General features: G+C 45.8%; 2 protein-coding genes across 2 annotated transcripts in view; both read right to left on the reverse strand.

The window, feature by feature from the left end:
- LOC140741642 (neurexophilin-2) overlaps positions 1-903 on the reverse strand; it is a 494901-nt gene extending 493998 nt beyond the window's left edge. The window contains exons 1-2 of the mRNA XM_073071926.1: positions 865-903; positions 85-246 (exon numbers count right to left, since the gene is read on the reverse strand). Of these exons, the coding sequence (XP_072928027.1) occupies positions 85-246; positions 865-903 (201 nt within the window). The remainder of the gene's footprint in view (positions 1-84; positions 247-864) is intronic.
- An 8260-nt stretch (positions 904-9163) lies between these two features.
- Positions 9164-24793, reverse strand: part of LOC140741643 (low-density lipoprotein receptor-related protein 1-like) — a 561364-nt gene continuing 545734 nt past the window's right edge. Inside the window, 3 exon segments of the mRNA XM_073071927.1 lie at positions 9164-10746; positions 16005-16149; positions 16773-16869. Coding sequence (XP_072928028.1) covers positions 10606-10746; positions 16005-16149; positions 16773-16869 — 383 coding nt within the window. The 3' untranslated portion in view covers positions 9164-10605.

The raw sequence follows: 24793 nt of genomic DNA on the forward strand, positions 1-24793 counted from the left end.
TCCCACCAACGCTCCCTCTTCCGTCTCCCCTGCCACCCCCCCCCCCCCCCAACCCCACGGACCCATAAAGTTTGATCCACTCACCAGACACAACACACAGAGCGGCAGCACCAACATCCCGAGGCTCCGCTGCATCTTCGGGAGCTGCGGCGAAGCGGGGGGACGGGAGCGGGGTCTCGGCGGGGCGTGACGTGGGCGGGACCGGGGGCGGGTTCCGGGCTGGTCCAGCGCTCCGACAACAGCAGACTGAGACACAGAAACCGTCGCTTAACCGGCTTTAAAACGCAGACCCATAGTGCTCGCAAACGCTCAGATACGCTCGTATACACACACGTACACACAGGCGTCTCATGCACTGTCACATACACAGTGATACAGAGGCGCATACACACACACATAAAAGGCAGGGCACATGAACGCCGACCTTAGAAGTGCTTTCCAATGACGTCCACTCAGCCCTTCCAAAAACACTTCCCAAATTACCTCTGTTCACTGCTGTCCACAAGTGTAAAACCCACACCCCCAAAATGCCAAGGTCTAAAACACAAGCCCTAAACTGAGAAGCCTGCAACCTTAAACGCGGACCCTCAATGACAACCCTCCCAATTGCATACAGTAACCCTAAACGCGGACCTTTGAAAACAGGCATGTAGTTAATTACAGACCCAGCAAGCGAGTGGAAGATCCTCAACCAGTCTTCTGGAAACACGTCACAGCACAGAAACAGGCCCTTCGGCCCAACTAGTCCATACTGATGCAGATTCCCATCTCAGCCTGTTCCATTTGCCTGTTTTTATCCCTTATCCCTCTAACTCTTTCCTGCCCATGTGCCTCTAAGGTGTCTTTTAAATGTTGTTAATGTACCGGCCTCAAGCACTCCCTCTGGTAGCTCGTTTCATACATTCACCACCTTCTGGGTGAAAACGTTAGACCATAAGACAGAAGAGCAGAATGTAACCTTTGACACATTCTAATGAAGAATCTATCAAGCTCCGCTTTAAATATACCAGTGACTTAGCCTCCACAGCCATCTGTGGCAATGAATTCCACAGATTCACTACCCTGTAGCTAAATAAATTTCTCCTCATCTCTGTTCTGAAGAGATGACTTTGTATTCTGAGGGTGTGTCTGATCCTAGACGCCCCCACTATAGGAAACATCCTCTCCACATCCACTCTATCTGGGCCTTTCAACATTTGATAGGTTTCGATGAGGGCCCCACTCATCCTTCTAAACTCCAGCAAGTACAGGCCCAGAGCCATCAAACGTTCCTCATATGCTAACCCTTTCATTCCTGGAATTATTCTTGTTCAAAAGTAAATTTATTATTGAAGTACGTATATGTCACCATATACACCCTGAGAGTCATTTTTGTGGGCGTACTCAATAAGTCCATAATAGAATAATAACCATAACAGAATCAATGAAAGACCACACCAACTGGGACATTCAACCAGTGTGCAAAGTAAACAAACTGTGCAAATACAAAAAAAATAAACAAATAAACAATAAATATTGAGAATATGAAATGAAGAGTCCTTGAAAGTGAGTCTATAGGTTGTTGGAACATTTGAAAAATGGGGCAAGTGAGGTTATCCCCTCTGGTTCAGGAGCCTGATGTTTGAGGTAATAACTGTTCCTGAACCTAGTGGTGTGAGTCCTGAGGCTCCTGTACCTTCTTCCTGATGGCACAGTGAGAAGAGAGCATGTCCTGGTGGGGGTCCTGCTTTCCTGTGACAGTATTTCATGTAGATGTACTCAACAGTGGGGGTGGGGGCGGGAGCTTTACTGATAGACTGAACCATTTCCACTACTTTTTGTAGGATTTTCTGTTCAAGGGCATTGGTGCTTCCATACCAGGCTGTGATGCAGCCAGTCAATATACTCCCCACCACACATCTATAGAAGTTTGTCAAAGTTTTAGATGTCATGCCAAATCTCTGCAAACTCCTAAAGAAGTGGAGGCACTGCTGTGCTTTCTTCATATCTGCACTTATGTGCTGGGCCCAAGACAGATCTTTGGTGAACCTCTTGCCAACGGATCCTTTCTTAGATACTGCTCACAATACTCCAAGTGAAGTTTGGCCAGTGCCTGCCTTATAAAGCCTCAGCACTACATCCTTGCTCTTATATTCCAGTCCTCTTGAAATGAATGCTAACATTCCATTTGCCTTCCTCACCACAGAATCAACCTGCAAGTTAAACTGCAGAGAATCCTGCCCTAGGACTTCCAAGTCTCTTTGCACCTCCAGTTTCTGAATTTGCTCATCGCTTAGAAACGAGTCCATGCCTTTATTCCTTCTACCAAAGCGCATGACCATATACTTCCAGATCACTGTATTCCGTCTGCCTCCTTCACCCTATCTATGACCCTCAGTTTCCTAAATTCAGAATCAGAATCAAGATTATTACTACTGACATAGGTGGTGAAATTCGATGCTTTGTGACAGCAGTACAGGGCAAGACATAAATAATTACTGTTACTGAAGAATAAAAATCAATTAGTACAAAAAGGGAGTAGGGAGCAAGGTGGTGTTCATGGCTTTATAAACTGTTCAGCTAACTGATGGTGGAGGGAAAGAGATCATTGAGTGTGGTAATAGTAGTAATGAGGAGGGGGCATGTCCTGGGTGGTGAGGGTGTATAATGACAGATGCCACCTTCACTTCAGTGAATGAGGTCTCAGCCTGGTTCTCCTTATAATTCAGGACCCCCCCCCCCCCCCATCCTGGTAACATCCTTTACAATCCTCCATGTGATACAGAACAAAAGGTTGAATGGGAACCTGAAGGACAACCTTTTTCACTCTGAGGATGGTCAGTATTTAAAAGGCACTTGGACAGGTCATGGATAGGAAAGATTGAGAGGGATATGGGCCAGCTGTGAACAAATGGGCATCTTGGTTAGCGCAGGCCAGTTGGGCTGAACAGCTTGGCTCCATGCCGTGTGACTCTGTGAGATGTGGGGAACCTCCCTCTTCAGCTGAGAGCAGTTGCCCTGTGGGCTGAACTGAGTGGGAGTGGGAGTTGGTACTCAAGATATATCCCCACCCTGTCTGCCTCTGCTCCCCACTTCTCCCCCAGACATCCTCTCCGTGAATACTCCCAGTGATCTGGTGGGGGGGGGGGGGTGATGGGAATGGGTTCTCAAGATTCCCCAACCTCCCAGGGAAAGAATCCCGACTTGTCTCCATCTGAAGGACACCTGTTCTGAAACCATGTCTCCGTCCCCCTGCTGTTCCTCCAGTTCTGAATTCCGACGCCCACCAGGGGAGATACCAATTCGCCACCCATCCCGTCCAGACCCCCTCTCCTCAGTACCCAATGTATCCAACCAGATTGTCCATCCAAACTCCCCGATTGGCTCCAATGACCTGTCCACTTCTATCTTCTACGCTCCACAACTTCCCAACCTTTGTGTCCCCCTCCCGTGACGCTCAATCCTCAGCACGCCTCCGAGAGTGCGCCGCTCCCTCCTCACTGCCTCACCAGTGGCGCTCTCGCCCCCCCCCCCCCCCAAGAACTCATTGCCACTTCCTCCTACTCCTCCCGCAGCATTCCCTCCTCACTGCCCATTCTCCCCATTCACTACCGGTCCCTTCTTGCTGCCCCTCTTGCGGCGCTCCCTCTCGCAGGGCGCCACTCCCTCCTCGCTGTCATGTCCCTGAGTTAACGACCACGAGAATGCTCCCAAACTTTTGGGGGTGGAGCAAATCTTGGGGGTAGGGAGGGGCTCTGAGGTGGGACACACAGAGAAGGGGCCTAGGGCACTCGGGGTGGGGGCGGGGGTTAGTGGTGGGGTTACAGAAAGGGTAAACGTCCTGCACGCAGACGAACTGATTCAAAGGAAAAAATTTAAAATACACTGTGTTTTGGAACAGGCACTCGTGGACTTCTGCTGCCCCTCGATGGCTATGGCTGGTATTGTCGGGGGCAACCTCGACCCACAATTGTCTTCGCCTTCCGCCCCTCAGGACGAGGCCATTCCTCTCACTGAGCTGATGCACCCCCTAGAAGTCTCGCCCACCCAAGGAACAGAGTACGAAGTGTCTGTTAACTTCTCCCAGTCTCTGTACCCCATCGCTCCTGTACACCCTTTCCAGTCTCTATGAGCCCCTCCCTCCCCTACACCCCTCACTCTCTGTGATTCCGACCTTCCCCGTCTCTGGCCCCCCACCCGTCGCCGACCCCTACATCCGTCTTCCGTCTCTGCGACTTCACCCCTTCCCCCCAATCTGGCAGCTCCATTCCTCACTCTAATTTCAGCTACTCCATCACCTTCGGATACCCATCACACTGTCTTACCTCTGGTTACCCAGGTCCTGGAGGTCTAGAACTCCTTACCTGAACCTCACTGCTCCTCTAAACTTCCATTTATCTTCTGAACATCTCCCATCAAGTTCTCGGTGTGGAACATCCCGCAATAACTCCAGTTGGGAGATTCCATCTTTCTCCTAGTCCGAGACCTGGGTTTGATCACAACCTCCAGCTCAGTGTGGAGGTTGCATGTTCTCCCTGTGATCATGTCTCCCTCCCTCATCCCAGACTTGTGGGCTGGTGAGCCACACAGCAAGCAGACCAAGAATCCCTTTTGCCCACATCCTTCTGAACCTTTCCTGTCTGAGTGAGTTTTAAACATTGTTAATGTACCTGCCTCAAGCACTTCCTCTGGCAGCTCTTTCTTCATATGGACCACCCTCTGAGAGTGGAAGTTGCCCCTCAAGTTTTTATTAAACCTCTCTCCTCTCACTTTAAACCTGTGCTCTCTAGTTCTTGATTCCCCAACCATGGTAAAAGACTGCATTCACCCACCTTGCCTAGCCTCTCTCAATAACTCAGTCCCTTGAGTTCCAGCAACATCCTCATAAATCTCCTCTGCACTTTTTCCAACTTGTTGATGCTTTTCCTAACAGGAAATTTCATCTGCCCCTAAAGCAACCCCTCCCCCGATGCAGATGAGGGTAGAATTTGCAGGGAGGTGATGGGAGTGTCAGGAGAATGATTTGGTGATGCTCAAAATGGACTCGACGGGCCTGTTCTCATTCTCTCTGAGTCTATGATATCCCCTCCTTGCGGAAGCTTGATGTTTCCATACTGGTGGAGTTGTCAGCTGTGTAAATTGGTTGAAGAATGATAAATGGAGTTTAATTCAGATAATGGCAAGGTGTTTATTTGAACTTCGAACACACGAGCACAGTACAGGCCCTTCGGCCTCCAATGATGTACTGACCTTTTGACCTACCTTAAGATCAATCTAATAACCCACCCTTCCTACATAGCACTCCATTTTCCTAACGTCCATCTGCTTATCTGAGAGCCTCTTAAATGTCCCTAATATATCTGCCTCTAGCAACACCCTTAGCAAGGCGTTCTACGCACCTAACTCTGTGTGTTAAATCTTTACCTCTGGCTTCCCTCCCCATACTTTCCTCTAGTCACCTTAACATTATGTTCTCTTGTATTAGCCATTTCTTCCAAGGGAAAGTCCCTGGCTGTCCACTCAATCAATGTCTCTTATCATCTTGTACACCTCTATCAAGTCACTTCTTATCCTTCTTCACTCCAAGGAGTTCTAGGTCACTCAATCTTTGCTCACAAGACACACTCTCCAATCCTGGCAGATCTCCAGCTTCCACATCTATCCTACAATGAGGTGACCAGAACTGAACACAATTGTGGCCTAACCAGATTTTTATACAGCTGCAACATTACCTCACGGCTCTTGAACTCAGTCCCCAACTAATGAAGGTCAACACACCACACACCTTCTTAACCATCCTATCAACTTACAGGGCAATCCATAGACGTGGATCCCAGGAGCCCTCTGTGCCTCAACACTGCGAAGAATCCTGCCATTAACTCTGTACTCTGCCTTCAAATTCAACCTTCCAAAGTGTGGGACAATTTCTATATCTCCCTAGAGCGAGGGGTTTAGATGGGGTGGAGTTTGTTAGATGTGTTCAGGAAGGTTTCTTGACACAATGTGTAAATAAACCTACAAGAGGAGAGGCTGTACTTGATTTGGTATTGTGAAATGAACCTGGTCAGGTGTCAGATCTCTCAGTGGGAGAGCATTTTGGAGATAGTCATCATAATTCTATCTCCTTTACCATAGCATTGGAGAGAGATAGGAACAGACAAGTTAGAAAAGTGTTTAATTGGAGTAAGGGGAATTATGAGGCTATCGGGCAGGAAATTGGAAGCTTAAACTGGAAACAGATGTTCTCAGGGAAAAGTATGGAAGAAATGTGGCGAACATTCAGGGGATATTTGTGTGGAGTTCTGCATAGGTATGTTCCAATGAGACAGGGAAGTTATGGTAGGGTACAAGAACCGTGGTGTACAAAAGCTGTAATAAATATAGTCAAGAAGAAAAGCTTACAAAAGGTTCAGAGAGCTAGGTAATGTTAGAGATCTAGAAGATTATAAGGCTAATAGGAAGGAGCTTAAGAAAGAAATTAGGAGAGCCAGAAGGGGCCATGAGAAGGCCTTGGTGGGCAGGATTAAGGAAAAACCCCAAGGCATTCTACAAGTATGTGAAGAGCAAGAGGATAAGACATGAAAGAATAGGACCAATCAACTGTGACGGTGGAAAAGTACTGTATGTATGGAACAAGAGGAAATAGCAGAGGTACTTAATGAATACTTGACTTCAGTATTCACTATGGAAAAGGATCTTGGTGATTGTAGTGATGACTTGCAGTGGACTGAAAAGCTTGAGCATGTAGATATTAAGGAAGAGGATGTGCTGAAGCTTTTGGAAAGCATCAAGTTGGATAAGTCTCCAGGACCAGATGAGATGTACCCCAGGCTACTGTGGGAGGCAAGGGAGGAGATTGCTGAGCCTCTGGCGATGATCTTTGCATCGTCAATGGGGACGGGAGAGGTTCCGGAGGATTGGAGGGTTGCGGATGTTGTTCCTTTATTCAAGAAAGGGAGTAGAGATAGCCCAGGAAATTATTGACCAGTGAGTCCTTCAGTGGTTGGTATGTTGATGGAGAAAATCCTGAGAGGCAGGATTTATGAACATTCGGAGAGGTATAATATGATTAGGAATAGTCAGCATGGCTTTGTCAAGGGCAGGTTATGCCTTACTAGCCTGATTGAATTTTTTTGAGGATGTGACTAAACACATCGATGAAGGAAGAGCAGTAGATGTAGTGTATATGGATTTCAGCAAGGCTTATTGAGAAAGTAAGGAGGCATAGAATCGAAGGGGACATTGCTTTGTGGATCCAGAACTGGCTTGCCCATGGAAGGCAGAGTGGTTGTAGACAGGTCATATTCTGCATGGAGGTTGGTCACCAGTGGAGTGCCTCAGGGATCTGTTCTGGGACCCTTACTCTTCGTGATTTTTATAAACGACCTGGATGAAGTGTAGGGATGGGTTAGTAAGTTTGCTGACGACACAAAGGTTGGAGGTGTTGTGGATAGTGTGGAAGCTGTCAGGGATTACAGCTGGACATTGATAGGATGCAAAACTGGGCTGAGAAGTGGCAGATGGTGTTCAACCCAGATAAGTGTGAAGTGATTCATTTTGGTAGGTCAAATATGATGGCAGAATATAGTATTAATGGTAAGACTCTTGGCAGCGTGGAGAATCAGAGGGATCTTGGGGTCCCAGTCCATAGGATGCTCAAAGCAGCTGCGCAGGTTGATTCTGTGGTTAAGAAGGCGTACGGTGTATTGGCCTTCATCAATCGTGGAATTGAATTTAGGAGCCGAGAGGCAATGTTGCAGCTATAAAGGACCCTGGTCAGACCCTACTTGGAGTACTGTGCTCAGTTCTGGTCACCTCACTACAGGATGTGGAAGCCATAGAAAGAGTGCAGAGGAGATTTACAAGGCTATTGCCTGGATTGGGGAACATGCCTTATGAGAATAGGTTGAGTGAACTCGGCCTTTTCTCCTTGGAGCGAAGGAGGATGAGAGGTGACTTGATAGAGGTGTACAAGGTAATGAGAGGCATTGATTGTGTGGATAGTCAGAGGCTTTTTCCCAGGGCTGAAATGGTTGCCACAAGTGGACACAGGTTTAAGGTGTTGGGGAGTACATACAGTGGATATGTCAGGAGTAAGTTTTTCACTCAGAGAGTGGTGAGTGTGTGGAATGAGCTGCCGGCAATGGTGGTGGAGGTGGATACGATAAGGTCTTTTAAGAGACTTTTGGATAGGTACACGGAGCTTAGAAAAAATAGATGGCTATAGGTAACCCTAGGTAATTTCAAAAATAAGTACGTTTGGCACAGCATTGTGGGCCAAAGGGCCTGTATTGTGCTGTAGGTTTTCAATGTTTCACAGTGAAAAGTGGGACTCTGGGTAGTGTAGTAGAACAGAGGAACCTCGGGGTACCACGAGATGATTCCCTGAGAATTGTGTCACATATAGACAGGATGGTGATTTGACACACTGGCCTTCTTCAGCCTTTTATTGAGCGCAGGAGTTAGGAGCTTATCTTGCAGTTGTATAGTATGGTCTGCTGCACAGTGGCTGATGTAGGACCTGCGATATGATATTCAAAACAAGACCCAGACCCCTATATCCCTTGGTGAAGGCATTCAAGGTATACTGGAGGTCTTCTTCAAAGTGTACTTGATGAAGTTCTCATCAGCCTACTGAAGTTCCATAGGGGTGCTGACCTTGAACCAGTGCGGTTAAAAAGCCTGTTGTCCATTCTATACAGGGTTGTGATACACTGAGACTGTACTTGGACAGTGAGGTAAAGTACGCCAACAGAAAAGATTATAAATGGGGTGATTGCAACAATACACTCCTATTTGACTCCTTTCTTAATATGGAAGGGTTCTAATCCTGCACCACTATTACTGAGTTCTGTGGCTGGCGTATCATTATCCAGTAGCATCAGTATTCATAAGTGCCTGTCTGGACAGCCGTGTCTTCATAGTATTCGCCACAGAGCTTGACAGTCTACTGTATCAAACTGTTTTTACCTGTATGACAGTGGAGAGGTAATGTGGTGGATGTGGAGTACATGGACTAACTCCACCTGGGTAAGTGGGGAGTGTTCCATCATAGTCCTGACCTGTAGTCAGTGGAGAAGTAATGTGGTGGATGTGGAGTGTATGGACTAACTCCACCCAGGCAAGTGGGGTGTGTTTAGTCATACCCTTGAAGGTGGAATCCTTGCAAATAAAAATTTTCAAGGTTGGTACCATATTTTATTTATTACAATATTTGTTATTTAGTGGTAGAATATTCCAGAAAAAAAAAAATTAAACATTATTCTTTCTTGAAAATAAAATCACCTTCGTTTCATGCAACTCTGTATTTGAACTTAAATTCATTAAAAAAAAACATTTTAAAAACACGTTGGTTTAAACGTCGGCTAGTTTCCCACCAGTTACAAAAGCCTGATCTTACAATGTTAACATATTAAAACAGAAAGAGAGGGAGAGAGTTGCGTGCACACACATACACACAGAGTACACGTGTCTGCGCCCTCCCCTCTTGGACGTGTGACACATGGCAGACTTGCTGATGATGGATGCGCACACACGCAAACTGCCCACAGTCACGGGAGAATGCAATTACATCCACAGTAATAGGATGGATATTCCTACCCTCTCAGCCCCCTCCCTTCCCTCTGGGGGAAAATATTAATGACGGATTTGTTAGCAAGCTGCAATTTCACTTGGAGCATCCACCCCTCCGTCATTGCTGTCGAAACATCCCCAGAAATAATTTTGTTCAGTGAAATCCTTGCCCCCTCCACACTCTGCAATACGTTACAAGGAGCTCATATACACTATGGAGCTTCACATCTCCCAAAAGGGGAGGGTGGGGGGTTGAACCTGGCATCATTCAGGAACAAAATACTATTCTGGTAAATCACAACCCCTGCCTTGATTTCTCTCTTTATTTTTAAAAAAGCACTCTCTCCAGAGACAGCTCCAATGCAAAATAAAACCTACCATGTAGAGAGAAGAGGGCAGGGGAGGGGGGAAAATGGCCTTAGGGGAGGGTGAGGGATTACTAGAGTCACACCCCCCGCCAACCCTTCAAAAAAGTCAGGGAATTAGTTGGAGAGCTGGTCAAATCCTTGGGCCGGTGTATATACGTTTTCCCTCCGCTCTTCATTTGCTGACTCCAGCCCTTGCTGCCTTGAGTACCAACTGTGCAGAGCCGCCTCTTCGCAACCCTCCCACTCACCACCTGCTATTCGTACCTCATAAGGGGAAGAGGAGTGGAGGGGTAGCGGACGAGCCCAGCACCCCTCTCCCACACACACGGTCCCAGGAGGTATAGGCGAGGGAGGGGAAAGATAACAGAGAAAAGGAAAAGAGAGGGAGAGACGGCTCTGACCACTCCTTATCTTTCCCTCAAAGAACAAAAAAAAATACGTATATAATACTGTACTGATGGTAGAAAAAAAGTAGTCCTTCATGTGGCCTGGGAGGGTCCAGCGCTGGGTGATGTCGCCCGGAAGTCCCTTGGCGGACACACAGGCCCCCGCCAGCTGGAGACTGAAAGCCCCACCCCCTCTCCCCACACCCCATCTCCCTCCCTCTGGCTCTGCACTGAGAGAAGCTGGGGTACGCGGGCAGGGTGGGTTGGGCGCGCCTCCCAAGAGGCGCTGAGGGCCACGGTTACGCCAAGGGGTCCGCCAGCTCGTCGTCGCCGGCCGCGGACAGGAGTTCCTTCTTCTCATCCGTGCTGGTCAGGGAGTTGCGGCTACTGTGGGCCCCCATGTAGAGCGTGGCATAGACAGGGTTGGTGAAGTTGGTGGGCTGCGGGGAGAGAAAGAGAGAGAGAGAGGGATGGAGTAGGTAAATCACTGTCACATTGGCAGAAAGGAGCTCCCCCCAACCTCTGTCTACTACCCCCACTGATGCACCAAAGAAAGCATCCTATCCAGATACATCATGGTTTGGTACGGCAACTTCTCTGCCCGTGACTGCAGCTCAGCACATCACGGAAACCAGCCTCTCCTTTATGGACTCTTGTCTACACTTCAGTAAAACAGCCAAGACCCCACCCACTCCGGAGATTCTCTCCTCTCCCCCAATGGGCAGAAGATACAAAAGCCTGAAAGGACATACCATCAGGTTCAAGGACAGCTTCTACCCTGCTGTTATAAGACTACTAAATGGTCCTCTAGTATGACCTCATTGTGGCCCTTGCACCTTGTTGTCTGCCTGCAGTTTTTATGTAACTGTAACACTTTATTCTGTACTTTGTTATTGTTTTCCCTTGTTCTACCTCGATGAATTGATCTATGTGGATGGCATGTAAAACAAGTTTCTCAGTGCATGTCACAATGACCGTGTACTGAGCGGTCAGTGAGAAACTTTCCATGTCCTCCATACAGATCATTTAAGCTTATCAGTACATAGAGGTAGTACAAGGGATCATAGAACAGGACAGCACAGTACAGACCCAATGTTGTCGACCTTTTAAAATCAATTTAACCTTTCCCTTCTACATAAGTGACACTGGAGAGGTAGTAATGGGAGACAAAGAAATGGCAGATGAACTTACTAAGTATTTTGCATTAGTCCTCTCTGTGCAAGACATGAGCAGTGTGCCAGAAGTTCGAGTGTCGGCGGGCAAAAATGAGTATAATTCAGTCAGTGGATGTTGTTTACTTGGATTTTCAGAAGGCCTTTAAGAAGGTGCCGCACATGAGGCTGCTTAACAAGAGTCCATGGTACTACAGGAAAGATACTAGCATGGATAGAAGATTGGCTCTTGGGCAGGAGGCAGAGTGGGAACAATAGGAGCCTTTTCTGGTTGGCTGTTGGCGAGTAGTGGTATTCCACAGGGGTCAGTGTTGGGACTGCTTCTTTTCACGTTATATGTCAATGATTTGGATGATGAAATTGATGGCTTTGTGGCCAAGTTTGCAGATGATACAGAGATAGGTGGAGAGGTAGGTAGACAAAAAGTCTGCAGAAGGACTCAGGCAGATTGGGAAAATGGGCAAAGAAGTGGCAGGTGGAATATAGTGTCGGAAAGTGTATGATCATGCACTTTGGTAGAAGGAACAGAAGCATAAAACTATTATCTAAACGGGGAGAACATTTCAAAATCCCAGGTGCAAAGTGATTTGGAACTCCTCGTACAAGATTCCCTAAAGATTAATTTGCAGGTTGAGTCGGTGAAGGCAAATGAAATGTTAGCATTCATTTTGAGAGGACTAGAATATAAAAGCAAGGATGTAATGCTGAAGCTTTAAAAATACATTGGTGAGGTCTCACTTGGAGTATTGAGAGCAGTTTTGGGCCCCTTTTCTAAGAAAGGATGTGTTGACACTGGAAAGGGTTCAAAGGAGGTTCACAAAAATTGTTCTGGGAAAGAAAGGCTTATCATATGAGGAGCGTTTGATGGCTCTGAGACTGTACTTGCTGGATCTTAGAATAATGAGGTGGGGATCTCATTGAAACCTACTGAATGTTGAAAGGTTTCGACAGAGTGGATGGGTGTGAAAGGTTAGAGAGAAGGCAGGAGAATGGGGTTGAGAAGGAAATGGATCAGCCATGACCAATGGCAGAGGAGACTCAATGAGCTGAATGGCCTAATTCTGCTCTTATGTCTTATGACCCTGTTTTTATATCATTTAAATATCCTTAAGAATCTGCCTTTCCCACAAGCCCTGGCAGCACATTCCATGTACCCAACACACACTGTTTAAAAAAAACCTCTGGCATCTCCTCCATTCTTTTCTCCAATCACCATAAAATTATGCCTCCTTCGTATTAGCCATTCAACCTGTAGGAAAAAGGTGTTGGCTGTTCACTCAATCAATGGTTCTTATCATTTTGTACACCTCTATCAAGTCACCTCTCATCCTCCGTTACTCCAAGGAGAAAAGCCCTAGCATGTTCAACCTTTCCTCATAAGACATGCTCTCTAATCCAGACAGCATCCTGGTAAATCTCCTCTGCACTGTCTTTAAAGCTTCCACATCCTTCCTATAATGAGGCAACTAGAACTGAACACAATGCTCCAAGTGTGGTCTAACTATGGTTCTACAGAGCTGCAACATTACCTCACGGCTCTTGAACTCAATCCCCCGACTAATGAAGACCAACACATTGTACACCTTCTTAACCAGCCCACCAACTTGTACGGTAACTTTGAGGATCCATGGACGTGGACCCCAAGATCCCTCTGTTCCTGCACACTGCTCGGAATCCTCTCATTGACCCTGAACTCTGCCTTCGGGTTTGACCTTCCAAAGTGAATCACTTCACACTTTTCTGGGTTGAACTCCATTTGCCAATTTTCAGCCCAACTCTGTGTCCTGTCAATGTCCCTTTGTAACATACAACAATCTTCGACACTATCCATAATATAATATAAATAATATTATATTGTTGGTGTATTTCTTACTAAACTCTTCTCGGGCTTCCAGCCGGGTTCAGGTATAGATTTAACTGACGTTTCGATGACAAACTCTGCCATCTTTTGTCTTGCACTGTAGTGCTGCCATAAAGCAACAAATTTCACAACATATCAGTGAGAATAAACCTGATTCTGATTCTGTGGAACATGGAATAGTACAGGCCCTACAGCCCACAACACTGTGCTGACTGATATAAACCAACTCTACGGTCATCTCCGTCAGTCTCAAATGGCAAATCTCTGCCATTTCTTAAGCCCAGCTCTGTATCCTGTCAGTGTCCCATTGTAACCTATGACAACATTCTTCTATACCAGGTGTTCCCACCCTCTTTTTGTGGCATGGAGCCTTACCATTAAACAGGGGATCTGTGGACCCCAGGTTGGGAGCTTCAACACTATCCATGATTTCATCAATCTTCATGATATCTGCAAACTTACAAACCCACACTTCCACTTCCTCATCCAAATCATTTATAAAAATCACAAAGAGCAGAGTCCCAATATAGATTCCCGTGGAACGCCACTGTTCTCATGACCTCCAGGCAGAATACACTCCATCTACAACCACCCTCTGCCTTCTATGGGCAAACCAATTCAGAATCCACACAGCCGAGTTTCCCTGGATTCCACGCCTCCTGACTCTCTGAATAAGCCTACCCTGGGAAACCTTATCAAATGCCTCACTAAAATCCATAACCGAATGCAGAATAAAGTGTTACAGATACAGGAAAAGTACCATACAGGCAGACAATGAGGAGCAAAGTAGACTGTGAGATGAAGAGGTCCACCTTATCGCATTATATGGATGATTTTCAACACCAAGATGATGAACCTGCCCTTGCCACCACCAACACAGCATGATGCTCCCTCCTCACCGCCCCCCCCCACAGAGCGGCGCTCCCTCCTCACCGCCCCTCCCACAGCACGGCGCCCCCTCCTCACTGCCCCTCCCACAGCACGGCGCCCCCTCCTCACTGCCCCTCCCACAGCACGGCGCTCCCTCCTCACCGACTCTCCCACAGCACGGCGCCCCCTCCTCAACGACCCTCCCACAGCACGGTACTCCCCTCCTCACCGTCCCTCCCACAGCACGGCGCTCCCTCCTCACTGCCCCTCCCACAGCGGGGCGCCCCCTCCTCACCACCCCTCCCACAGCACGACGCCCCCTCCTCACTGCCCCTCCCACAGCACGGCGCTCCCTCCTCACCGACCCTCCCACAGCACGGCGCCCCCTCCTCACCGACCCTCCCACAGCACGGCGCTCCCTCCTCACTGACCCTCCCACAGCACGGCGCCCCCTCCTCACCGACCCTCCCACAGCACGGTACTCCCTCCTCACCGTCCCTCCCACAGCACGGCGCCCCCTCCTCACCGTCCCTCCTACAGCACGGCACCCCCTCCTTGCCATCCCTTCCACAGCGGGGCGCTCCCTCCTCACAGCCTCTCCCACAACACAGTGCTCCCTCCTCACTGCCCCTCCCACAATGGGGCGCCCCCTCCTCACCACCCCTCCCACAGCGGGGCGCCCCCTCCTCACCGACCCTCCCACAGCGGGGCGCTCCCTCCTCACCGACCCTCCCACAGCGAGGCGCTCTCTCCTCACAGCCTCTCCCACAACACAGTGCTCCCTCCTCACTGCCCCTCCCACAGCACGGCGCTCCCTCCTCACTGCCCCTCCCACAGCACGACACTCCCTCCTCCCCGCCCCTCCCACAGTGTGCTCCCTTCTCACCGCCCCTCCCACAGCATGATACTCTCTCCTCACCCCCCTTCCCACAGCATGGCACTCCCTCCTCACTGCCCCTCCCACAGCACGGCGCTCCCTCCTCACCGCCCCCCCCAAAGTGCAGAGAGTAGAAGAACAGCAAAGACAGTGGATTGGACACAAGAGAGATGACAGATGCTGGGATCTAAACCAGACACAAAAGACACTGAATGAACCAGCAGGTCGAGTAGCATCTGTGGTGGTAAATGAACAGTTGATGCTTGAAGGCTCTTAAAAAGAAACCTTGGCCGTCCATTTCCCTCCATAGATGCTGCCTGACCCAATGAATAAAGAGAGAGATGACAAGGCAGAGAGAGGAAAGAGTGAGTGCACAATTTAGGGAGAGTAAGTGAGGATGAGGGAGGGGAAGTGAACGGAAAGGGTGAAGCAGAGAAGGAGTAGTAGGGGAAAGTGAGTGTGGAAGGGGAGGGCAGGGAGAGAATGGCTGAAAATAAGGGGGGAGGGGAGAGGGTGTGAGAGAAAGGGCGAGGGAGGAGAGAAGTGTAAGAGGGTTTGGAGGAGGGAGAGGGGCAGGGGAGGGATGAGGGGGGGAAGGGGGCAAGAATGGAAGGGGAAGAGAGGGTGGAGAGAGGGGTGACAGCGTGGAAGGGGTGAGCATGGAGTAGGGATGAGGAAGGAGGAAAGGGAGGTAGCGGCAAGGAGAGGTGGGAGATAGGTGTACAGATAGGGAGGAGGTGGAGAGGGGGGAGGGGAGGAGGGAGAGGGAGAGGGAGAGGGAGAGGGAGAGGGAGAGGGAGAGGGAGAGGGAGAGGGAGAGGGAGAGGGAGAGGGAGAGGGAGAGGGAGAGGGAGAGGGAGAGGGAGAGGGAGAGGGAGAGAGAGAGAGAGAGAGAGAGAGAAAAAACTCACACATTACCTTATCAGGATCAAGGTTGAAGTCTGAGTCTAGCAGTTCTCCAGCCCCATCATCGGGTTCTGCCTCGTACATGTTGTAGGTGGGGTTTCCGATCTCCACGTTCATCATCCCATTGGTCATTCGCTGGTGCTGGAACCCCTTCGCCCTGACAGACACACAGTTATCAAACACACAGCCTGGCCTCACACCCCAACACCACAGGACTGTGAGGAGGGGCTGGGAGAAGATACTGAGCAGTAAACAAGTTCAAATGGAGCAGAATCGGGATCCCGGTGGGTTCAAATAGAGCGGGAATCGGTGTCCCAAGGGATTTAAAGGGAGCGTGGGGTCCTGGTGGGTTTTAAAGGAAGGGAGAAACAGTGTCCCCATGGGTTTAAGGGAGTGGGAAAAGGGGTCTCGATGGGTTTTAATGAAGCTGGAAAAGGTTTCCTGGTGGGTTTGAAGGGAGCAAAAAAATAAGGTCTCACTGGATTTATAGGATGGGGGAAATGGAGTCCTGGGTAGGGTTAAAGATAGTGGGAACTGGGGTGCTGGGGGGTTTAAAGAGAGTGGGAACTGGGGTGCTTAAAGGAAGCAGGAAATGGGGCCCCCAGTGAGTTAAAAGGAGTGCAAAACTCTTTTATCTGACCAAAAGTCATGCACACTTCTTCTTCCCTAACTATGCGACGTGGGGTGGTGGTGAGGTGTGGAGTGGGAGGTAACAATGGTTGGGGTGGTATCAAATACACTGTCTGCATTTGGAATAGGACTGAATTGGCTGACACTTACCCTTGAGAACGTTTCCTGTACCAATACACACCAATAATCACCAGCAGGATGAGTAAGAGGAGGAGGATGATTATCGGGACGATGATTGAGGTGGTTTCTGGAAGAGAGAGCAAGAGGGTTGGGGGTGGGGAGAATGTTGTTAGTGAGGCGACCTCTCCTTCAAGTTCCACAACCAACAACATTTGGAATATCACACCACAGGAGAGAAACATGTGATAAGTTCTATTCCCTGTACACTCACAACTGTGTGGCCAGATTCTCCTCTAACCTCATCTACAGTTTTGCAGATGATACCACAGTAGTGGGCTGTATCTCAAATATCACTGAGTCAGAGTACAGGGAGAAGATAGAGAGCTTAGTGACATGGTGTCATGACATATAACCTCTCCTTCAACAGCAGAACAAAGGAGCTGTCTACATCAGTGGTGTTGAGGTTGAGAGCTTCAAGTTCTTGAGAGTGAACATCACCAATAGCCTGTCCTGGATCAACATGGTAAACTTTCTTGGCCATGACATCAACTACAATTCTACTTCCTCAGGAAGTTGAGGAAATCTGGCATGTGCCCACTGACATTCACCTATTTTTATTGAAGCATCCTCTCCAAATGCATCACAGCTTGGTTTGGCATCTGCTTTGTCTGAGGCCGCAAGAAACCACAGCTCAGCACGTCACAGAATCAGCCTCCCCTCCATGGAATCTGTCTACACATAGAAAGATTTAAAAGGGACCTGAGGGGGGCAACTTTTTATGCAGAGTATCAAGTATATGGAATGAGCTGCCAGAGGAAGTGGTTGAGGTAGGTACAACAGTATAAGAAGCACTTGGACAGGTACATGGTGGGGAGAATTGGAATTAGCTGGGTAGGCAATGTGGTCAGCATGGGACTAGCTGGGCCAAAGGGCAGGTATCCCTGCTCTATTAATCTGTAAAACATTTTAAGCCAGTCAACCCAATCTCTTTTGTGCACAGCCCTGTCATTCTAGGGATTAATGTGATAAACATTTGCTGCACCCTTTCAAGTTAGTTATACGGATTTTTGACACAGATCAACAGAAAAGATTCTTTCACGTCAAAGTGACAAAAAATTTCTACGAATTGGTCTAAATTTATCACAATTATTAAATAAAATAGTAATTTATTTAAGTCAGTATTTAGAAGATGCACCTTTGGCAGCAATTACAACCTTGAGTCTGTGTGGATAGGTCTCTATCAGTTTTGCACATCTGAACACTGTAATTTTTCCCCATTCTTCTTGACAACACTGCTCAAGCTCTGTCAGATTGCATGGGGATCGTGAGTGAACAGTTCTTTCCAAGTCCAGCCACAAATTCTCAATTTGATTGAGGTCTGGACTCTGACTTGGCCACTCCAAGGACATTAACTTTGTTGTTTTTTAAGCCACTCCTGTGTAGCTTTGGCTTTATGCTTGGGGCCATTGTCTTGCTGGAAAACAAATCTTCTCCCAAGTTGCAGCTCTCTTGCAGATGCATCAGGTTTTCCTCCAGGATTTCCCTGTATTTTGCTGCATTCATTTTACCCCCCTCCTTCACAAGCCTTCCAGGGCCTGCTGCAGTGAAGCATCCCCACAGTATGATGCAGCCACCACCATACTTCACACTAGGGATTGTGTGTGTTTTTGATGATGTGCAGTGTTTGGCTTCATCAAGCATAGCTTTTAGTCTGATGGCCATAAAGCTCATTTTGGTTTCATCAGACCATAGAACCTTCTTCCAGCTGACTTCAGGTTCTCCCACATACCTTCTGGCAAATCTAGCTGATGACTGACTTAACTGTACTCCAAGGTATATTCAGTGACTTGTAAGTTTTCTTGTATCCATCTCCTGGCCTGTGCTTTTCAATAACCTTTTTGTGGAGTTGCTTGGAGTGTTCTTTTGTCTTCATGGTGTAGTTTTTGCCAGGACACTGACTCACCAGCAGCTGGACCTTATTCTTCTTCTGAAGCTGGTGGTAGGTAGTTGATAGTCCAACTTGAAGGTGCATTACCACCACCAACTGGACTGGAGGGTGGTGTAGAGTTGGGAAATAAAACCCCTAGTAGCTCCTTATCAAATGAAAACTAAATTACCCCAAAAAGCCCTATAGATTTTAAATAATGAAAGACAATATTGTGAATTAAAGTCACTTCCATAACTTAAAAGTTTATAAATGTAAAATATCAACCCCCAAAGCTAGTAGTGCAGCCTGCATTTGCCTTCTTTCAACCTTGTATGCCTCACATTGTAAAAGAATGTGTTCAGCTGTTTCATAATGACAAAACCTACACACCCCGGAGTGATGTTTTCCAACGAGATCAAAGGAATAATTAAGCATAGTATGCTTAATTCTAAGTTGAGTCAATGTAATTACTTCCTTTCTTGTCTTACCCCCTTCTCACATCAATCCAACAGTTTTATGTATTCTGTAAAGGTGTCTCCCTTTACAGAATACATAATCCCACAAGTCCTGCCATAATCCCCAAATTCTTAGCCCCACTAACCCCTTAGCTTCAGATTTGCCAAGTGTAAAGTCCATATCCACAGATGAACTTTTAACAGCTTTTTTGGCCAAACAATCAACTTGGTCATTCCCCTCAACACCTCTGTATGCAGGGACCAACAGAAGGAGAAATTTAGACCAATTCTTTGAATGTGAAGTAAAGTTTGAAGAACTTTCAACAGTAAATCGGACCTGCTGCTAGAATGACCTGTTTTAAGACTAGTTAGTCTAAACCGAAACAAGAAACTGAACAAATCATAACTTTGCAAGGACAGATTTCCTCCATCCACTTCAGGTACAAAAACAGCCACTCCGACATTCCCAGTTAAATTATCTTTTGATTCATCAGTAAAAATAGTTAACATATCACAATATTTTCCTTAACATACTAATGAACCAACAGACTCTCAGGCATATCAGGATCCTTAGATTTCATTAAATCACACAACCTAAAATCAACAAAAGCCATTGGAAAAAACCATGGTGGGGTTACCGAAAAAGCTACAGTGGGACAAATTACATAATCCAACAAATCCATATTCCTAGTGTGATGAGAACCCTGCCACCCAAAACTGAAAACATTCTTCTTGTGATGTTCCCAACAGTCTTCCAACACACTTTTAACAGGGTGATCATTTCTCTGCCCCCTCAAATTAATTCAGTATATTAACATCAACTTCAGCCTCCACAACTGTAAGGATAATTGTCCCATTTCAACCTGTAAAGCTGAATCAGGGGACAACCTTACTGCACCAAGTGCTTGTATTGCATCCAAATATTTAAAATTTGAAGATGGAGCTGATCCATAAGCCACACAGCCATAATGAAGTACCAATCTAATTAAACAAATATAAATGGTCAACAGCGATTTTCGTGTAGCACCCCAAGAATACCCACACATACACCCAAGGATAATTAATGCTCCTTTACATTTGTCAATTATCTTACCAATATGGTGCTTCCATGTCAGCTTATTATCCAGCTACATGCCAAGAAATCTTACCACTGACACTTCTTCAAGTGTTTGACTATATAATTTCAAATTAAGTGCATGTCTTTTGATCCTCTTTGTAAACCATGTAACTTGTGTTTTAGCTGCTGAAAGCTTAAAACCCCATCTATTTGCCCACTGTTCAACCTTATTAATTGTTAATTGCATCCCATATACAGTTAAATTGAAATTTCTACCTCTGATCCATAAAGCTCCATCACTTGCAAAAAGTGATTTACCCACCCTAGTACCTATTTCAGAGAAAATATCATTAAATCATAATATTAAACAATAAAGGGCTTAAAAGACTACCTTGTGGAGTCCCATTCTCTATGTCAAAGAAGCCCTGATGTACCTTTCCTACCCTTACCTGTATAGACCATACAAATAAAAAACTCAGAAAAAAATTTATATAGCATTCCTCTCACTTCTAATTTCCATAATCAGAAGACATATGCTTTTTCTATATCAAAAAATACTGCTATTGTCATTTTTCATTTACCTGTGCTTTCCTAGTATCATTTCCCAGACATAAAACTGAATCCAATATCATTCTATCCTTCCAAAATCCGCTGATAAAATGCTATATCACCTCTTTTTTCCAAAATATAATTCAATCGTTCTATTACCATACATTCCATAAGTTTGCACAAATGGGATGTTAATGAAGAATCTGACAGGGGTTTTCTAGGTGTTAAGAGTAGGCACTACTACTGCCATTTTCCACGCCGAGGGAAGATGGCCTAAATTCCAAATATGATTCAAAAACTTTAATATTATCACAAGAGAGTTGTCGGCCATATGCTTAAACATACAATAACATACACCATCCTTTCCTGGAGCCTTCTGACCTGTACTGTTAATAGTTTATGAATTGCAGCAAATGACCGAGCCAGTAATTCATCCTTCTCTATTTCAGTAACAATCGTATTATCTTCTTTAATCAATACTGGAATTTTATTAGGCCTATGAATCCCCTCCATTTTAAAAGATAATTCCCCAAACATCTCCAAGTTTAATACCCCTTCCAATACTATCACAATATGACCTCCAATACACCTTTTCACAACCTTCACTACTTTCCTCACCATGGCTGTGCCCTTTTATACTTAATAAGGGCACTTGGAGATTGATACTTAACGTTCCTAAACACTTTATTTTTCTCCCTAATTATCTCTGCACACTCCACCATGGTACAGCCTTTCCCATATTAATGCTCTTTTTAATAGGAATCACTTCCACCACTGTTTGAATAACGTGACATAACCCTTCATTGCAGAAATCCACATCATCCTCAACATTCTGGCCTGACAGATGTTCATCACATAAAATCTTAAACCTCTCCCAACCTGCTTTACCAAAATTCCACTGCCTAAAAGTGGCCTTCTGTCCCCTATGGAAATCCACGCCCAAGCTTATAAATAGAGGAAAGTGATCATTTCCCAATGACATCCCACTCACTCACTCCAGCCAGAATGTTCAAAGCTAAAGTTAAATCTATGGCAGTTTGAGAACTATTATAAACATTAAACCTCTTCTACTACAAGTGCCTCACATACTTCATTTACATCCACAACTCTATGTCCTATCCCTTTCCTTACAAAACTTGCAACACCACTCCTTCTACCAAATAATCTATCACACCTAATTACAATATAATCCTGCAAGGAAAATCTTAAATGTGACAACAACCAGGTTTCCTAAATACATATATCAGGTGGATGCGATAAATCAGACATAACACTTCCAAAAGTCTTGACCATTAGAAATCAGGCTTCTCACATTCCACTGCAATATTCTAATGCCCATTATGTACCTTCACAAGGAGACTGAAATACAGATACCCCACCCACCAGAGCTTCATTTAAAGCTTCCAACATAACACCTGTTATATCAAGATACTTTTCAGCAGATTTCACAATAATTTTAATTTTCTCAGTATGACTACTTGCAGTACAATTCACATCACAAACTTCATTTCATCAACTAGTAAAAAATATCTTTAGAAAGAGGACTATGATGCTGACTTATAGCCTTAGACTTCACATTCTGTTCTCTGACTGGCAATACTTTATCAACGTTCGGTTTAACCTTTTGCAAGGCCTCTGCATAAGAGATACCTAACTCTACTTTAACCTTTTGAACTTCAGCTGCCTTCTTAAGCTGCACTATGTTCCCCTCCGCAATTACAATTAAACTTTATGCCTTCACAATCTTCATACTTATGTTGTCCACCATACTTACTACATCTTAATTTCCCATGATATACTGCCACAATATGCCCAAACCTCTGACATCTGTAACATCTAAGAGGATGTGGAATATAAGCTTGTACATTATAACTAACATACCCCAAACTATATCAGGGAGCTTTACTTCATCAAAACATATCAATACAGATAAACTATCCATTCTTTCCCATTTCTGACTACTTGCAATCTCTCTAGCTCCTTAACCTTGCCTCCCAATAAATGAGATTTAACCTCTTCTATTGAAATCTCCACCGGAACACCCCTAACATCTCTATTTTCATTAGGCAACATAGATAAACAAGAGAAAATCTACAGATGCTGGAAATCCAAGCAACAGCACAAAATGCCGGAGGAACTCAGTAAACCAGGCAGCATCTATGGAATAAAGTTCAGCCAACATTTCGGGCCCAGACTCTTTGGCAACATAGGTACTATCTTTTTGCCAAGTAAAGTCTTTAATCATAATGCCTTCTTACATTGCTTTTTATTCTTACAAATGATTAATACCTTCTCTCCTCTTAAAGTACAAGCACAATCTTTATTCTCTATGGTCGATTTTAACTCTGTAGTTAATTTAATGGGATTGATAGCAGCAATTCCGGGTCAAATTTAATCAATACCTTGAAATCTTTCCTTTTTAAAAAAAATATCCAGCCCTTACTCTTCATCACATGGAATCATTCCAATATTATTCTTTCTTTTCTCGTTTTCCAGATCCAGATTCAACTTCATTCCAACCCCCTCCCGCCAACTCGACCTCACCCGAACCCCCCCATTTCCAGATCCTCCCCCATAGCTGAACCTGCACTATTTCCCAACATCCCCACACCATCAACCACCACACTCCTCACACACGAACCAGCAGTTCCATTCCGAGCCGAGTGCTGTCCAACCATCCAGACACAGGTGTATTTTCACTGCAATCAATTGACTGCACACAAGTGATCTCCATTTAACTAATTATGTGACTTCTAAGACCAATTGGCTGCGCCAGTGATGATTTGGTGTCTCATATTAAGGGCGGGGGTGGGAAGAATACTTATGTAATCAATTATTTTGCATTTTATATTTGTAATTAATTTAGATCATTTTGTAGATCTGTTTTCACTTTGACACAACAGTTTTTTTCTGTTGATCAGTATCAAAAAAGCCAAATTAAATCCACTGTGATTCAATGTTGTAAAACAATAAAACATGAAAACTTCCTGGGGGGGGGGGAGGTGAATACATTTTATGGGCACTGCATGTACAGTCAGATAACAGAACACTTGAACTTGATTATAAAAATTGTTTATGTTTCTTTGTGAATGTTGTGTTTCTGATGCTCTGTGCCTGTGATGCTGCTGTAGGTTAGTTTTTCATTGCACCTGTATACCCATGGACCTGTGCAGGTGACAATAAACAACTTCAACGACTACATTCTTTCTTAGTTTCACGTGTGGTCTGATCAGAGCTCAGAATAATTAGTAAAATATTGTTGTTCTTCACCACCACCTTCCATACATCTCTACTGGATTAGGGTGAAAGATGTTAGGAGATGAAGACCTCAGAACAGGCACTGGTCTAATCGGCAGCAGTGATTGCTGCCTCTTTTGAGATCTCCATCACCCTGTCAGAAGGATCATAGAACAGTACAGCACAGTACAGGCCCTTCAGCCCACAATGTTGTGCCGACCCTTAAACCCTCCTCCCATATATCCCCCCACCTTAAATTCCTCCATATACCTGTCTAGTAGTCAGGTAGTACAGAAAGGTCACCCTGTTGTAGGAAAGCTGTTAAACTGTTATGAGTACAGAAAAGATTTACGAGGATGTTGACAGGATGAGAGAGCCTGGGTTTTAGGGGAGGTTGGCCAGACTAGGTCTTTATTTTCTTGGAACATAACAAAATGAGAGGCAACCATAAAGTCAAGAGTGGTCACAGTGTTTCTGTACTGAGGTGGTGATCAGGGTTGTGCCGGTTGGTTCAGGAACCGAATGTTTGAAGGGAAGTAGCTGTTCCTGAACCTGGTGGTGTGGGACTTCAGGCTTCTGTACCTCCTGCCCAATGGGAGCTGTGAGAAGATGGGATGGCCCGGATGGTGGGGATCTCTGATGATGGGGACAGAAGCCAGAATAAGGTGGAGGAAGAAAAGCAGGTGATAGGTGAGATCAGGCGAGGGGGAAAGGGGATGTATGGGATTAAAGTAAGAAGGTGAGAGCAGGTGAGGAGGGGAACTAGAATGGAAAAAAGGGTGGTAGAGGAGCGGTTTAATATGACTGACATACATATGTCGTAAAA

This window comes from Hemitrygon akajei, chromosome 18 (genome assembly GCF_048418815.1).
Source record: "Hemitrygon akajei chromosome 18, sHemAka1.3, whole genome shotgun sequence".
Taxonomy (NCBI): domain Eukaryota; kingdom Metazoa; phylum Chordata; class Chondrichthyes; order Myliobatiformes; family Dasyatidae; genus Hemitrygon; species Hemitrygon akajei.